At 35.8% G+C, this 18,577-nt stretch overlaps 1 protein-coding gene across 2 annotated transcripts in view; it reads right to left on the bottom strand.

Annotated features, from left to right (window-relative positions):
* The window catches only part of cul3b (cullin 3b), a 123,209-nt gene that overhangs the window by 93,902 nt on the left and 10,730 nt on the right, over positions 1–18,577 (bottom strand). The window contains exon 2 of one of the 2 annotated variants that reach the window (XM_051923899.1): positions 3,065–3,262. In XM_051923899.1, the coding sequence (XP_051779859.1) occupies positions 3,065–3,262 (198 nt within the window). Of the gene's footprint in view, positions 1–3,059; positions 3,263–18,577 lie in introns of those variants that run through there. The other variant, XM_051923900.1, reaches the window with a different exon arrangement.

An 18,577-nucleotide genomic window follows, 5' to 3' on the forward strand; every position in this document is an offset into this window, starting at 1 on the left:
CTGCAACATTTGTCTTTTATTTGGTTGATATTGATGTAAAAATGTTTTTTAATTATAACTTCATTTAAAAATTTGGAGCACTGTATTTACTACTATTCAGCCATTTGCAGCTCCATTATTACATAAGCAGAATAAACAGACGCTAATTTTTTGATATGTAATTTAGAATGCTAGTGATATGGTATATGAAGATACTGAATCACAGTTTTAACTTTAGTGCATAACAGGTTAAAGGCAGGCCCACTATAAATATTTTAAAGAAATATTTTAAAGAACTGATGACTGTGTTATTTCTTTAAATTTTACAATGCAGACATGAATTGGCATCTGTCAGTTCAACAAATAAAAAAAGAACAAACCTCAATATGAATTTACTTAACAATACATATCAGTTTCCTGAATCTCTGTATTACTGGTGTTTAAAAATACATTTTAGCCTGTTTTTAGCCATCAATGTAACAATATTTAGATGCGTTTCTTAGAAACTACAGTTTAACCAAAGGGCACCACAAGCCCCATGTCCTTGACTACAGCTGCACACTTGTGCAACTCCACTGAACAGCCAGTTGCCGTATTCAACAATTTTGCATTCAGGTCAAGAGCAATGGGGAAGGAGACATCCTATGCATATGACCTTGACAAATGATGAAAAAAGTAAAATTCCTAAGTAACAAATCTGGCATGATTATAAAATAGTGATTTAAAAAAATGATTTGACTATTCTTGTAACAAGTAGGAAAGAGTGCTGACGAAATAAATATTTGCAGTAAAATTGCACATTAAAAATTTTACTAATTTTTACTAATTTTTCAAGCCTGATTATTGGTAGATTTCATTGGTAGATAAAATATGATCACTACAATTCTTCAAGCTATATTCCTTATTTCAAGAAAAAAAATCCCTAGAGCTCCTGTTAACATGATTTCTATATCTCCTTTGCAATGCTGGTGTATATAGTTAGGTCCATAAGTATTTGGACAGTGATAAAATTTTCACAATTTTGGCTCTGCACGCCACCACGATGGATTTGAAATAAAACAATCATCATATGATTGAAGTGTAGACTTTCAGCTTTTAATTTAAGGGGCTTACCAAAAATATCGAATGAGCTATTTAGGAATGACAGCCATTTTTCTGCATAGCCCCCACCCCCATTACCAGGGACTCAAAAATATTTGGACCAATTAACATAATAATAAAAAAACATAATGATCATTACCAATATTTGGTTGAAAATTCTTAACAGTCAGTGACTGCCTGAAGTCTGGAACACATGGCCTCTTCCAAGTGCTGGGTTTCCACCCTAGAGATACTTTGCCAGTTCTTTACTGCAGCTGTCTTCAGTTGCTGTTTGTTTGTTGGATTTTTTTGACATCAGTTTTGTCTTCAGTAAGTGAAATGCATGTCAAATTGGGTTAAGGTCAGTTAACTGACTTGGCTATCGGCCTCTGCATTGAAAAGCACTTGGTTTGCTTTCGCAGTATGTCTCGGCTCACTATCCATCTGTACTGTGAAGCACTGTGCTATCAGTTTTCCTGCATTTGGCTGAATCTGAACAGATATAATAGCCATGTAGACTTAGAATTCATCCTGCTACCTCTGCCAGCAGTCATATCATCAATAAACACTAGTGACTGACTTCCATTCGCAGTCATGCATGATCATACCATAAAACTGTCTCAACCATGTTTCACAGATGATGTGGTATTCATTCATTTCTTCTCTTCTCAATACTCCACTCTTTCCAAAATTCTGGTATATATTGATCTTAGTTTCATTTATAGAAAGAAAATTGTTCCACAACTGGACAGACTTTAAAAAAATGTTTTCTGGCAAAGTCTAATCTGTCCTTCCCATGCTGTGGTAAACCCTCTGTCTTTACTTTCCTGAAGTCTTCACATGATTGTAGACTTTGGCAATGATAGTTCTACCTCCCAGAGAGCGTTCTTGATTTGGCTAAATGTTGTGAAGGGGTTCTTCTTCATCAAGGACAGAATTCTACAATCATCCAGAACAGTTGTATTTTCTGTTTTTTCAGACTTTCAGGTGTTGCTGAATTCACCAGTATGTTCCTTGTTTTAAGAATGTACCAGATGGTTGATTTGACCTCTCCTCATGTTTCTGCTATCTCTCTAAAGAGTTTATTTTGTTTTCTCAGCCTAATGATGGGCTTTTTTTTTTTTATTTTTTTTTTTTTTAACTTGCATGGACAGCTCTTTTGACCTCATATTGACAGTTCACAATGACATTTCTAATTTCTAAATGCAAATTAGACTTGGAATCAATTAAAGACCTTATATCTGTTTAATTGTTAATGAAATAATGAGTGAACTGCTCCAAACTGGCTATGGAACAGCATGTCAGTCAAATGTCCAAATACTCTGGAAATGGGGGTCTATGCAGAAAAAAATGTCTGTCATTCCTAAACGGCTTGTATGATATATTAGGTAAACACCCTTAAATTAAAGCTGAAAAACTCTAAACTTCAAAGACATAATGATTGCTTAATTTCAAATCCATTATTGTGGAGTACAGAGACAAAATTATGAAAATTATGCCACTGTCAAAATACTTATGGTCCTTATTGTACTAACATTAGTAAAAATGGAAGTACAATAAAACTGTAAGCTTCTCAATTTTTATCTGCACTACTCAGCAGAATTCTAAAACAGAAAATTACATAAAAGGACAAAATTTAGAAAACTGAGTTCTCTGAATTGTAAACTAACAAGACTGTTGCCTGATAAGTGGTTCTTTTTTTTAAAATTTGTAACAGTATATGAAGACAGTAACAGTATATTGTTTGCATTAACCATTTTTTTGTAAGCAAAATAAGCACATTAAAAAACAACACATTAACAAAAAAAAACATTCTAATTTCAATCAAATGCCAATTTATTTGTGCATCTCTAATGTCTAAGACATGCCATATTCTTTTCTGTGTCAGCCCTTTCCATCTTGTAACACTGGATGGACATTAACTTGCTTTTAAATATGTGATATTAAAAACAAGGGAACAGCTTCAAGATCAGAAAATCTGTGTATTAAGAAATAACAACCATACTTTGTTAATTAGATGTTCTGTGACGACTTCTCTGAGTCCTGTATAAAGCTTCTCTCCATGTTTATGTAACACCATGGTGTATGCATTTCTATAAAGTTCCTCAAAGCTAAGACCACTGTTGTTCTTCCGCTGAATCTCCTGTATGGCATTCTTCAGGAGGTCCCATATGCTGTTCACATACTTTTCATCCATTGTCATCTGTCAAAAAAAAAAAAAAAGGTTAATATCCAAGCTAATCTTAGCTTTAACCAATGACAGAACTCATATGATCTACAAATCACATTTCTTCACTGATTGCCTTCTCTTAACATAATTTTCACTATGAAAAAACATTAACCATTCCTTACTGTGTTAACATTAAACTACAGTATGTCTTGGGAAAAAACAGAAAATCACTAAAACTGAACTCCGAAGCTGTGACCTAATCTGAATAAAAATAATTTTAGTACTATTTACAAAAAGTATTATAGTACTTGACCTAGTGCAAATCATTTTTCTGTAAACAAAAACCAGTAAGGCAGACTTTACCAGAGAGAGAGAGAAGACTGGAATATTAGGATTTACATTAAAGAAAGTGGAGTTTCAGATAAGTACATTACAGAAGAAATTAAACAATATGGTAGCTTGTAATTATGAAAATAATTTTATTTTCTTTAATGCCATATGTATTATGGATAAACATTTTCTCTATATATTTTATTAAAAAGTATGTTATTTTACGTGAATCTTCTTCAATATTTTTATTATCACTGACCAATAAGCCTTAAGAAATTAATTTTGTTAATAAAAATGATGAGGTTACAACTGTGGTCTAGTTTAATTATGAAAATATCAACATTAAATTTTTAATACAAGGTCTCTCCATGTTTATCAGAAGCTTAGTGTATATAGATATTTTTCAAGAGATAAAAAGTTTAACAGGACAAAGGGAGGGGGGGGGGAAAAAAAATCGGAATCGGTATTGGAATCAGCCTTAAAAAAACCTGATCGGAGCATCCCTACAGAAAACTATCCAAACTCTTCCAAAGTACAGTTAAATATAGATGAATCCCAATAAGTAAATACTGGAAAATGTAATATCAATTGAAAAAGCAAAATGACTGACAGTCTCCAGCAGGATTCAACACTAAAAATGAATCAGGGATTTTATGGTGTTGGTTTCCTTAGTCTCTAAGCAATATGTATTAAATAACACAAGTTATTGTAGTATACTATGCTATGGCGGGGTGCCGTACTCATTTCCAGAAGGGTCACTGTGGCTGCAGGTTTTCATTCCAGCCACTTTGACAGAAATCAAGAAATACATTACTCCTACAAATGGAACACACTTCTTTTGCCATAATTTTAATTGACTTGATTTTAAAGAAAACCCCAGATCTGCAGAGATTTAGACAACCTCAATATGAGTGTTGAAAGTACACCTTACTGATAAAAATATTTCAAAATATATTTAGAATGCAAAAGTCTACTAGAAGACAAAAAAAAATCTACAAGTGAATAAAAGATTATGGTTATTCCTGGTAGATTTGGACAATATTTATAATTATTGGATGGAGCAACAAGACAACAATAAACTATGCCATCAAATTTTCAAAACATAAACAGTGCAGCTGATGCCTTTGTTCATATCTTAAAGCAACCATGTCAGGCTAGTCCAGAAAATGATCGTGTTTCACTAAATCTATATGAAAAGATCTTCCATTGACCATTGAGAAGTACAGCAGTAAACACAAAGCAAGGCTCAGGTACTGAGTCAGTCAGTTCTCTATAAAGTCACCTTTGGCAGAAATCATTTCAAAATATATATACAGTACTGTGCAAAAGTGTTAGGCAGGTGTGAAAAAATGCTGTAAACAAAGAATGCTTTCAGAAATATACTGTAAATAATGATTGTTTATTGTTATCAATTTACAAAATGCAAAGTGAGCGAACAAAAGAAAAATCTAAACCAAATCAATATTTGTTGTTACTACCTTTTGCCTTCAAACCAGCATCAATTCTTATAGGTACACTTGCACAAAGTCAGGGATTTTGTAGGATTATAGTCAGGTGTATGATCAACCAATTATACCAAACAGGTGCTAATGATCATCAATGTCACACGTAGGTTGAAACACAGTCATTAACTGAAACAAACAGCTGTGTAGGAGGCCTAAAACTGGGTGAGGAACAGCCAAACTCTGCTACCAAGGTGAGGTTGTGGAAGACAGTTTCATGTCATGGCAAGATTGAGCACAGCAACAAGACACAAGGTAGTTATACTGCATCAGCAAGGTCTCTCCCAGACAAAGATTTCAAAGCAGACTGGGGTTTCAAGATGTGCTGTTCAAGCTCTTTTGAAGAAGCACAAAGAAACGGACAACGTTGAGGATCGTAGACGCAGTGGTTGGCCAAGGAAACTTAGTGCAGCAGATGAAAGACACATCAAGTTTATTACCCTTCAAAATCGGAAAATGTCCAGCAGTGCCATCAGCTCAGAAATGGCAGAAACCAGTGGGACCCAGGTACACCCATCTACTGTCCGGAGAAGTCTGGCCAGAAGTGGTCTTCATGGAAGAGTTGCAGCCAAAAAGCCATACCTCCGACGTGGAAACAAGGCCAAGCGACTCAAGTATGCACGAAAACATAGGAACTGGGGTGCAGAAAAATGGCAGCAGGTGCTCTGGACTGATGAGTCAAAATTTGAAACATTTGGCTGTAGCAGAAGGCAGTTTGTTCGCCGAAGGGCTGGAGAGCGGTACAATAATGAGTGTCTGCAGGCAACAGTGAAGCATGGTGGAGGTTCCTTGAATGTTTGGGGCTGCATTTCTGCAAATGGAGTTGGAGAGTTGGTCAGGATTAATGGTGTTCTCAATGCTGAGAAATACAGGCAGATACTTATCCATCATGCAATACCATCAGGGAGGTGTATGATTGGCCCCAAATTTATTCTGCAGCAGGACAACGACCCCAAACATACAGCCAAAGTCATTAAGAACTATCTTCAGCGTAAAGAAGAACAAGAAGTCCTGGAAGTGATGGTATGGCCCCCACAGAGCCCTGATCTCAACATCATCGAGTGTGTCAGGGATTACATGAAGAGACAGAAGGATGTGGTTAGTTCTCCAAGATGTTTGGAACAACCTACAAACCGAGTTTCTTCAAAAACTGTGTGCAAGTGTACCTAGAAGAATTGATGCTGTTTTGAAGGCAAAGGGTGGTCACACCAAATATTGATTTGATTTAGATTTCTTTTGTTCATTCACTGCATTTTGTTGATTGATGAAAATAAATGATTAACACTTCCATTTTTGAAAGCATTCTTTGTTTATAGCATTTTTTCACACCTGCCTAAAACTTTTGCACAGCACTGTACATATATTTTTTAATTCTTTATCTTTTAATTTACTTGTAAAATATTTTGGCTGTTTTTGTAAACAACTGTAACTAAGCTTTCTTCCTAGATGTATTAATATTTAAATACTAATTTTTCACTCTTCCAAACATTTCATAGTTAATTTTGAGGTATGTTTTGGACTGCTGCCTAGATAAATATATACAACGTCTTTTCAGATTTACTTTCTTTAAACAACTATGAGACAATGGCTTCTAGGATTTGTGTGTATTTTAGTTGAACCCCTTATTCATACTACCTATGCTGTTCCTGTGTCACAGCCAGTAAAACATGCACTAAAACAAAATAGACCTTAACCTCAAACTAAGAAAGTGGAGAGTATTTCAAATGCTTCTATTATCCTTCTACAAATTATTATTATCCATTTTACAAATGTTTAGTTGTTTCCTCAGTGTAATATGGTGTGTGTATGTGCTTTTGCAATTTTTTCTGATAGATCTTATGGTGCAAGGGGCAATTTTTGCAAAATGGCAAAAAAACGTTTTCAGAAATGGACTCCATGTGCCAAAGAGTATAACCTTGCAATGCTATGGAATATCACAAAAATCATTTCCAGTAATGGGTGCCATGTTCAGGCATAGAACAAAACTGATGCCAAGGTTCTGTATGATACCATTTTCTTAAGTGTATATGATTTAGGTGGTATAAGAGGTTATTTGTGCGGAAGTGTCCAAAAAGGGACACCTTATGTCAAAAAGACTATTTGTAGAATCTATGGAAAATTAAATCTAGACTTGGTATATTAATGAGTGACAGGTTGGAGCACATAACTGATTGTAACTGGTGTGCATCATGACATGTCTCAGATATGCACTGCAAAATCCAATTTATTTTAAGAAAAAAATCCTTAAATGCCTACATTTAACTGTTTCATTTAGCTGATTATCTGTGTGAAACAAAGGTTTTTATTCATATGCTTTATTTTAAAATTTTGGAGTGTAATATTCACTATACTTTAGCCATTTGCAGCTCATTTATTACATGAGCAGAATAAAAGCAGTTCTTTTTTGGGTATATAATTTAGGCATAATAATGTCAAAAAACACTTAGTGCATAAGGGGTTAATATTTTAAATAAAATTAAAACTTTTGAATTCCTCAACTTGGCTTCACTTTACTGCAGTTGACACTGTGTCTTTTGCTATGGAACTGACCTATGCCTTGAGATGTGTATTTGGACTCAGGTTGCATGAAAACCTTAAATGGAGAGGCCACTAATAATGAATGTATTCTAATAACAAAACAAAAAAAAAAGATACTAGATCCTAATCACAAAATGACACTATGCCAATTCCCATTGCGAAAGGATTAACAAGGATTGACATTGCGAAAGGATTAACAAGGATTGACAACATTCATCAAATACTAACAAGTTAGTTTTGGAAGTTTATCAGAAAGAAAAAAAAACACACCAAAGTACAATCTCTGTGATGGAGGAATATCAAGGGGAGTTACTGTCTCTATAAACATTAACACTAGCCATTTAAACATCAGAAAACTCAGCACTTTTGATTACATCTATGTATTTTTTTGACGTATTTTGAGTAAGTTACCTTGTATTGTCATTAGTAATGCCAAAATGATAAGGATGAAAAGACCATCACAATGCAACCTATAGTACATTCAGTCATTTCATTTGCAAACCAAGTAAAGATTCTCAGTGTCTCAGTTCATATATAAAACACTTTTTTCTGTGTAAATGTAACATTTTCTGATAGTGAGATGGCCGAAACAAAAGAGGATAAAATGTCAGAACACTGTGTCTTTGATTGTCATTTTGAACATGCAAAGATTCACATTTTTTGAAGGTCTGTGTCACTTTCATCAAAGTCTTTACCTGCATATTTTAAGCAACAGTCATAAACACATCATGCTTTATGGTTACTCTGGTTACCAAAGTTTGAGTGTATATGTTTTTGATACTATATTACAGTCACTATTACTGACATGCAAGTAAGAATTTCATTCTATCATACACACTATACATCAAATTTGAACTGTAGTCAATGCCTATCTAAACCTAATATCCTAAGAAAATGCATTGTTCTCCAATACTGAGCAGGTTACCTAGTTTGATTCCCTTCCTTGACTGCTTTAACATGAAAGCTTTTGTCAATACTATGTACCAGTGTGGTCACTAAAGAGCTTTTAGATAAGGGAAACAGACTGATCTATGATAGAGCTGAAAGATTATTTTTTGGAACATTTGAAAGCTTATTTAAGATAAACATTTATTTCAGTTGTCCCTCTGGCTGTAGATTGATTTAAAATTGAAATTCAAACTTCTCAATGTGCGTTAACACATTATAATGCATTAAAAAATTCTAATTTAATGAGTATCGTTAATGAGCTGCTCCTGAATGTCTGCACTCCTCACGTGATCTCTAAGACTGAGTGATGACACTCCACAAAGGAAGCCAATTTCTGCCGCTTGTATCTGCGGTCTAGTTCTTTTGGTCACTATCCAAAGCTCATGGCCATGTGTGAGGACAGGGACACAGAATGATCGGTAAATCAAGAGCCTTGCAGTTCAGCTCGGTTCTCTCTTCACTGTGACCGACTAGGTACAACGTTGCTGCTTCAATCCACCCATCAATCTCCCACTCCCTTCTTCTCTTACTCATAAACATGACCCTAATACTTAAACTCCTCCGCTTCAAGTGGCACTGGGGATGTGATGTGAATAAATCAGTGTAAACTACTGGTCTGCTCAAATCAGAAGCATAATTCCCAAGAAATACTAATATAAAACAGCAAGTTGCAGACAAGAATATGCAAACATTGTATTGTAAGATGGAACTCACACTCACTCAGGAAGTTCTCAGAAATTATACATTGTGCTAAGCTGGGGACTGATGTTTTAGTTTTAATGTTACATTCCCTCAATCAAAAATTTAGTAATAAACTACTACAAGATGGAACATAATGGCAGCAACAAGCAGGTAAATGAAACTTGCTTAATGACAGTAAAAAATCTCAACCGGTTTTAATGTGAACTGCAGTAACAATATTGAAAGGATTGTGACTTTGGAAAGAGGTGAGGAGGATCACATCATGGAGTATACACACTGACATGTGTTGCAGCACGTGACCATACTGCAAGGGGTTCTCTTATAAAGCGGGCTACAGTTTTTCCATTTTAGAAGTATGCTAATTAGCAACAAAAATAGGTCACTAATTAAGAAAATAGTTAGAATGAAAACCTGCAGCCACTGGGGCCCTCCAGGACCGGAGTTGGGGAGCCCTGGTTTATACCATGATTAACCAGAGACACCAAACCTGCAAACAGTTAATTGGCTACAAATTTAAATACTGAGATGGTGCTGGCAATGCTGCCACCACCTAGCAAGAGACTAACCAAATGCGGAAATCTAAGTAGAAGAGTGTGTATCACCAGCTTGAGCTGGGAGAAGGAATACTTCCTAGCAGTATTTCCTACTGTGTTTCACAACATACAGTTCTTGTTTAGAGCTCTCATTTCCACCCAACTATAGAAAGAAAATTAGCATTCACAACTCTAAGTGTGGTTTGAAATGGAAAAAAAGCTTAAAAAGAAAAAGTAGCAAAAAGATCCTATATATGTATATATAATATGTGGAAACTGTTGCCTTAAACAAACAGGAAAACCCTACTATCATGCTATTTTGATCGTTGTGGAATATTATCTTTAGTTCATATACCGTTTTCTTTTTCTCTTTTTTTTTTTAAACGAAACGGCTGTAATGTTGGGTGGTAGCTAAAAGTTGCCGTTTTTTTCCCTCAAAATTCATAGATAAAACTCTACTTTAAGTAAAATTATTCAGTTAGTTCTACACTTAATATTGTTGTCAATGATCAAGTACCTATAAAGCATTATATGTTTCAGGAGTGCTGATAGACTCATACGTTGTCATCACTTGGCTACCGCTCTCCAGTATTGGGGAAATATACAAATCAGACCTTTTCAAATTAAATTGATAAACTGTATATGTGCCTCTACGGACTTCAACCTATTTTTCCAGCAAGACTGATAATAAAGAAAACTGAACTCCAACTGATACAAACAGCTATTCATGGAATAACTGTTTCTAGTATGATCATATGTGACCTAGTTTTGTTGACTGTGGATTCAAGTGGTTTGTCATAAGCAAGCTGTCAAAAAATGTATATTTTAAACTTCAACATCTAAGTTTGGAAGTATTGCTAAAAGTGGAGAGAACATTTAGGATATCACATGTGAATATGTTTGTTTCATGTGTCTAAACCACCACACTGTCAGTATGAAGCACCAGAAGTGTGGTATGTTTTTCTTTTGTCTTTCAAGAGGATGACTTGTTTGAAGAAAACTCAGTATTGTTGTTAGCGCCAATTTAAGCTGTCATACACAAACAATACTCCCTAGTTTGATTCTCTGAAGAGCACAGATTATGGGAAAGGTGCTATATAAATAAAATGTTTTATTGTTTTTTTTTTTTATTATTAAAATGAATTATATTTGTGCTTTCCTTGCTTAATTTAGTACTGATGGAACTATGCAGTTAAGCTGAATAAGCATTTCTTATGCTCTAATGAGAATGTACATCTGGTGACCTTCAGCAGAAGATGATTTTCTTGTTCCAGAAAAATGATATATAGTGTTCTCAATTCCCAGAACACTACTGTGAGTTTGTTTTGATTTAATGTCCATTCTTGAGAAAAAAAGATTGATACCTAATGCATTTGTAAGTTTGTTTTAAATTCTAGAAAGGTACAGACCTGGATTTCATTTCTTTTTGGTAACTAAGGAAATTAAAACACCCAGTCATTCAGATTATTTTGATCAACACAAGGCATTGTTTATATCTTCACAAATGTGGTACAAGAATGACAGTGATTATGAATACAGTTCAGTGTTGCCAAATATTTGAAAGAAATCTTTAACAGGTTGAAATCAAAGTTTTAAAGTGTACAGTCATCAAAATCACCATTAGTAATTACTTTCAGATCACCTTATTAAAATCCCTGTAATATTATTCAAATGGCAAGTTTAAACAAAAAGAAAGCACAAGTATCTGGGTCATTCCATGTCAAACCAACCAATTTCTCAGAAATCCCAAGCACTTGTTCTACCCATGTTATCCAGGAGACCCAAATTATTTTGATGTAAGATCAATACTTTCCAAGACAGAGGCAATTTTGCGAGGGGTGTCAAATTTGACAGCTTTATTTTTTCATCAGTTGCAAAAGACCATATCGCAAGAACTAAACTACCTAGCATACTCAAATTTGGCATACTGGTACCTTTATAGGGGTATAGTGTGTAACAAAATCAAAATGCAGACCTTCAAAAATGGGGGAAAAATCATTTTGGGTCTAATTTTCATATATGCACTGTGGGTACGTGCAGACATTTTTATAATTATGTTTTCTGTATCCTATATGTTCCATTATTTCAAAAACAAGTCTTACTTTTCTTATGTGAATCTTTCATTTTTATTTTCCATTCTAAACATGGGTTAAATTCACCATATCTCTCTATTAGAATAAAAACATCTTGGGAAGACAAACAAACGTAAATTATTATTATGTGTCACAATCTAATAAAAACTAAATTTTGAGCAGAGAAATACCTGCACATCAATAAGACAAAAAATAATCAGTATCAATGCCCTATAATGCTCAGAAGCCAAGAGTCTACACAGGGGTGCTCGACTCTCGTCCTGAGGTTCCACAGTGGCCGCAGGGTTTTTTTTTTCTTTAACCAAATTTTTAATTTGAATCCATTTATTTACCTCTAAAACTATTTTATTATAATTAAAAATCTGTAAATATTCAAACATATTCAAAATTAGGTTAACGATTCTGAGCGTCAAACATGTTTGTCGGAACACGCAGTACTTTAACACTTAGAATGTTATAGCAACAGCTGCACAAGAACAAACACCAGTAGCTTAAATAAAAAAAAATCCTAGCAGTACATGGATAACCGTTTACAGTAAATACAAAGCATAATATATTTACAGTGCAGGGGCACCAGCTAAGTGCTACAAGACCCACTCAATATAGTCATAAGCACTTTGTAATTTGCACAGGGAGAAAAAAAAAACTAAAAAAAAAATATTGATAATGTTACTGTGCCTGCACATGTGACTCGTAAGGGTTTAACCTCTTTTACTTGACAACTTTTATGTGTTGCTGTCAGTTAATATTGTAACAGGATTAAAACAGCAAGCAAAGTAAAAAAGCACAGAATTGGCACACAGACTGAAGGCGGGCATTATTTTGGGTTTTGGAGGTGCCCAATGGGCAGCAGTAGGGTAATGTTTATATCACAGTATTCAGTAAATAAATGCCTGCTGGTGCCTGTGGACTCATCTAGTCACAGTATCAAGTCAATGTCCAAACAATCTACATGCAGTAATGCTGTAATACAGGTGGCCTGAATATTTTTAATTACATCTCATTGTTTAAGGCATTGTGTGTCAAACTTGCAGCCAGATAAGATGGAGATTAATTGTAGGACACAGTGTATAGGCTCTTTAAAGTGGGGATTTTAAAGTGTTGTGATTAAGGGAAAACCTGAAATATAAGTGATTTTACAATTGCTTATCTTGCTTTTATCTTGGGTTTAAGAGTGAATGAGACAGAATCAGATACAAAATGATACTTTCAGGGCACCAGAAATGCGTTTTTGAAAAGCTGCTCCAAGTACACTTGCAAGATTGAAGAAAAAAAAAAAAATGTGCAAGGGTCCAGCTGTAAGTTTTCCCAATAAAAATAACAAGGTAACCATTCCAAATTACAAAATGGCTGATCATGGAAGAGAAATGTAAAAACAATAAAATGACAAATGAAACAATTCAGGCATAATTAAAGCAGACAATGGAGACTCTGGGTATTTGCATAAATTTCGGCCACACCATGTAGAAATTACAACACTTTTCCTACACGGCCCCCTCCAATCAGGGGCACCATAACGTTAGGGACATAGAAATGGAAGGTATATTAGTCATATTTAGTACTTGGCTATATACTGCTTGCATGCAATGACTGAAGTCTGTGTTTCATAGACGTCACCATGTGCCGAGTATCTTAACTGGTGATGCTCTGCCAAGCTTCTAATGCAACCCTCTTCAGCTCCTCTTTGCTTTAATGGTGCGTCCAATTAAGTTTTCTCATCAGCATATGGAAGGCATAATACAGTATAATGTGACAAATGTCAGCAACACTTTATATGAAGAGTTTCTACATAGTGACTTCATAACATTTGCATAAGCATAGAATGAACTTTAATAAGAAGAAACCCTGAACTAGTTAATATTAAAGATACAGCAGGAAGACTCGTGTCTTTCTTTAACTCTACAAGTTACACCTATCTTCAGTTGCTCACTTGTAGCAGTCACGTTAATCAGTCCCGAAAATGTGCCCTCACAGTCCTCACACAAAACGAAGCATTTTAAAACAAGGATCTAGTGCTGATGCTTGTTGACAGCAGCACTGAATGAATGGAACACAAAAGAAAAAGTACTAGTCATCGTGACTGATAATGCAGCTAATTCAAGTTGACTGCTTTGTGCACACGCTGACTTTTGTATAACAGGCTGCTCTGAAAATTCCAACAACTGCCCGCTTGATTTGCCAGGTGAGGCGCATTGCAAATGTTTTCCACAGTAGCAGTTCAGCTAGCCATGTGCTAAAAGAGAAGCAATGTTTATTGGACTTGCCAGCACACAAATGTGACTGATGCGATCGCACAATGGAACAGCGCATTGGAAATGCTATAAAAGTTTTTGGAACAACAGGGAGTCATCATGGCAGCTCTGTATATAGACACCAAAGCTGCTCCCAGTGTGAAAGGCATGCAGTGCGCATGCACCCGCCACAGGTGCCTAGTTGTTTGTTTTTTTTTTTTTATTGTGTGACTGTCACGTAGAAAACTGCTGTTCTGGATGTTCAGCTGTCAGAAGTTAGGGCTACTCTCTCCACTGGCCTGAGAGACATGGCAATGCTTTGCTTAAGTTCTTCATAGGTATATTAAATTCACTCAATTTCTTTCTGGTTGGTATAGCATACCACAGTTGAAAAACCTGTATCATTTGTTGAAATCCAACATTTTCAACAGTGGTACAGGGTCTCTTATCTTACAGATAAAAATTGCAGCTGATTCTGTAATTTTTTACACCGTCTCCAGTGTAGATTGTTTAGGCTCTACTCGTTTGGATGACGACTGAGATTGTGTTAATGGGTGATGTTGGGAGAAGTGATTTCTCAAATTTGTTGTGTTACAACAATAATTAATGCCTGAGTTGCAGAGCTTACATATGGCTTTGCTTTTTTCCAGTTGTTCTTTACCAACACACCATTTGAATCTGTAGTCCACACATCTGATTTAAGTATCTAAGACACCTATTTCAGTTAAAGAGGACACACCATTTTATGCAAGACAGTAAAGTGTTTTTAATGTAGAAAGCCTTAACACTAGAATTACCAGAGCCTATGAAAAAACTCGTAGATCTGTCCCACCTTAAATCGCTTCGCACCTCTCCATCAGCAACTTTTGTCCTGTAAAATGTCGATAAGCAACAAGCAGCCTGCTATCACATCCCCCACCGCCGCACAGTTTTATCAGCTCAAGTCTGTTTACCTCCGTGTCAATTGCTTGGAGTTGTATAGAGTGAGAAGTCAAGCAAAATGACACCTTTTATAAATACTATACCATTATTTGGAACACATGCATTTCATGTGTGTTCCGTGTCTACAACAATCTATGTACAGTAAACACATCGTTAAAACAGAAAAGTTTTTCATGTTTTAGTAATAATTGACAAAATGTAGACATGAAGTGTATAATGTGTTAAGCCTCAATTCCAAATATCATGTTTAATGTGTTAAGCCTCAATTCCAAATATCAGATAAACACTTTCGCAAAAGGTACAAATATAACAGAACAAATGCACTTCTATTCAAGGATATAATTGCAGAAAAAGAACCTGTGTTAGGGTACGACATTAGCACACATTTGCTACGACTGCTTTGGTGGTGCAACAGTATCAACTGTTGACTGGTAATCGAAACCTCACGGGTTCGACCCCAGACGAGTCCTTTTGAGAAGTGAGCTACTCTTATTCTTACTACTTGGGGGCTCCGCCCCCTGCTCGCTTCGTTCGCCAACCCCTGGTCTTGGGTAACCCGAAATAGATTTGAAAGAGATTATTGTCGGCGTAACCCGAAATACATTGATGAATGTATGCGATATGTGCCTGCATTGCTTGTGGCATTTCAGACGCGCGCTGTAGGTGCCTGCGTTCATTGATTATATCCAGGCAGGCTCGTGTTTGTATCTCCGTCAGTTGTGATCTTTCGTTTTGAACCCGTGCCTGCTTTGCTTCCGCAGTTTCTGACACGCGTTGTAGGCATCTATGTACATTGTATTTGTTCATGCGCAGCTGTTTGGTTTTGGAGCCGAGACAGTTTTGCTTCCACGGTTTCAGACTTCTCAAAAAGGTCTCATCCGGGGTCGATCCCGTGAAGTTTCGATTACTAGTCAACAGTTGATACCGTTGCGCCACCGAAGCGGTCGTAGCAAATGCGTGTCAATGTCGCACCCTAACACGGGTTCTTTTTCTGCAGTTACATCCTTGAATAGAAGTGCATTTGTTCTGTTATATTTGTACCTTGTGCGAAAGTGTTTATTTGCTATTTGGTATTCAGGCTTAACACATTATACACTTCATGTCTACATTTTGTCAATTACTACTAAAACATGAAAAACGATTCTGTTTTAACAATGTGTTTACTGTACATACATTGTTGTAGACACGGAACACACATGAAATGCATGTGTGCCAAATAACGATATCTACTGGATTAGATGCCAATAATGAAGATAAGCAAAAATCTACATATAGTAATTGAGCTGGACAGAGATTCACAAGATAAATCTTCAGACTTTAAGAATTGATATTGAATCATTTAAATAAAAAATAATGATTAATCAAAAAAAATCGATATTCTTTTTACCCAGGCCTAGGATTCATTCTTCAATTATAATAAACGCTTCTACAGATGTCCACCAGTCCAATCACTTGTCCACTATCTAAGTGCATACAATCTAGGATCGTAGGGGAGGACCTCACACGCATAAACAGATACATATACAGAATAAGATGGGATGTGGGAGGACTGGCTGTGCAATCAACAGTTATAATAATAATAGATTTTATTTATATAGTGCCTTTCCCATGTGCTTGTGGGTAGTAATCATCGAAGAAAGACTCAGCTGATGTTGCTATTTGGATCTACTACACCAGTGATAACCACAATACTGGAATTCTGAGAGTGCAATGATCTGTATTTTATTTTTCTTGTTACTAGTTTGTGGCAGTTTGTTTGTTTGTAGTATTCATTCTGTCTGTGTCTTTTATTGTCTATATGGCAGTGGTTAGCACTGTTACCTCACAGATCAGCCCAGATTTTTGGCCATAATTCTCAGTCCAGTAGAGAGTAGAGAAGAGGTTTCCCTAGTCCTCAGGGACACTTTAAAGACCATTTCACCATTATAATCCATTCAAAACTAGTTTGGTTTCTCCTATCCCCTTCCCTTCAAAGCATTTTATGGAGCTCAGCAAACTTCTAAACATTTCCACGGGGTTTGCTTTCCAATAATCTGTGCTAACCTTGCTAATCTTTAAACTGATTAAATGTAGGTGAATTGGCATTGCTAAACTGATCTTGTGTGTGTCTGTATTTGGACTATAGCTGAAAAAAATGACTAGATTAATGGATAGATACTGAGAACAACAACATCTATGAGAATGATATTATTATTATCTAATTGTTGCTCCTGCCTTGTGCCCAGAGGTATAAGCTCCATGTGCCCTGCAACCTTATGTGACTAAGTGGGTTTGTAGGATGGATGACTATTACTGAGCCTTTAGCAGAGAGAATATATGAATAAATGTATGCATTGAAGTTAGTGACAACAGCAATAAACACTTATTTGGCAGGACAGTGGTAGCACTGCTGTCTCAGAGAATGCCGTGTGGAGGTTGCATTTTCTCCCAGAGTGCTCCAGTTTCCTCCCACAGTGCACATTTCAAACACATGCATAGATTTGCTTTGCTGAAGTAGCCCTATTGTGTGTGTGAATCATCCATGCCTTGTGTCTGTTGCTTGCTGGGATAGGCTCCAGCTGTACCATGACCCTGATCTGGGTAAGTGTGTTAGGAAGACGGATTGATGGATGCCTACAGTCAACTCCAGAAATATTGGCACCCCTCAAGAAAGTGAACAAAAATATTAATAAAATATAAATAATACATATAAATGATTCTGATTTTCCTAAAATGTTGAGAAGTTAATAAAATTTATTTAATACAAAAAAACCCTGCAAAAGTGTTGATTAATCATTGAAATAGTTTATTCTGTCAAAAATACACATGGCAAAATTATTGACACTCGAATACTACTATAAATAAAACCATTGGGAAAAATGTTTCTTGATATTGCTTTTACTGTCTAGGACCTTTGTGGACTGAGATAATTTCACTTGGGTATAAATATCAGGTAATACACAGAGAAAATCCTTTTGTCATCCATCAACATGAGAAAAAAACAAACAGCTCACAACTCAAATACGAAAAAAAAAGCTACTGAATGTGATATGACACCACAAAAAAAGGATTCAGTTGAAATTATCAGTAAGCACAATCAGGGTCATAGTAAAGAAGACTGGAAAGTAGGAAACTGTTAAAAATTTGCCGGGAAAGGGATACATCCACAGACTGCCCCCATGCCCAGTGAGGAGGATGCTAAGAGGGGCAAAGAGGAGCCTAAAGATCAGTTTCATAACTATAAAGTTTAAACTTGGGGTTTCACCATTTCAAAATCAACAGTGAGACACCACCTGAATTACCAGAACTTTTATGAATGGGTTCCATAAAAGAAGCCCTTCCCAAGACACAAATCTCAGCGTCTGAACTTTGCCAAGCAATATTGGAGTTACAATTAGAATCATAAGCTGTGGTCAGATGAGACAAAAATTAAGCTTATTGGCCACACAAACCATTATGAAGTTTTTTGAAAAAAGGGGACTGCATATAAAGAACAGCACCTCGTGCCATGGTAAAATATGGTGGGGCTGTTTTGCTGTCAGTGGACCAA

This window comes from Erpetoichthys calabaricus, chromosome 2, assembly GCF_900747795.2.
Source record: "Erpetoichthys calabaricus chromosome 2, fErpCal1.3, whole genome shotgun sequence".
Classification (NCBI taxonomy): Eukaryota; Metazoa; Chordata; class Cladistia; order Polypteriformes; family Polypteridae; genus Erpetoichthys; species Erpetoichthys calabaricus.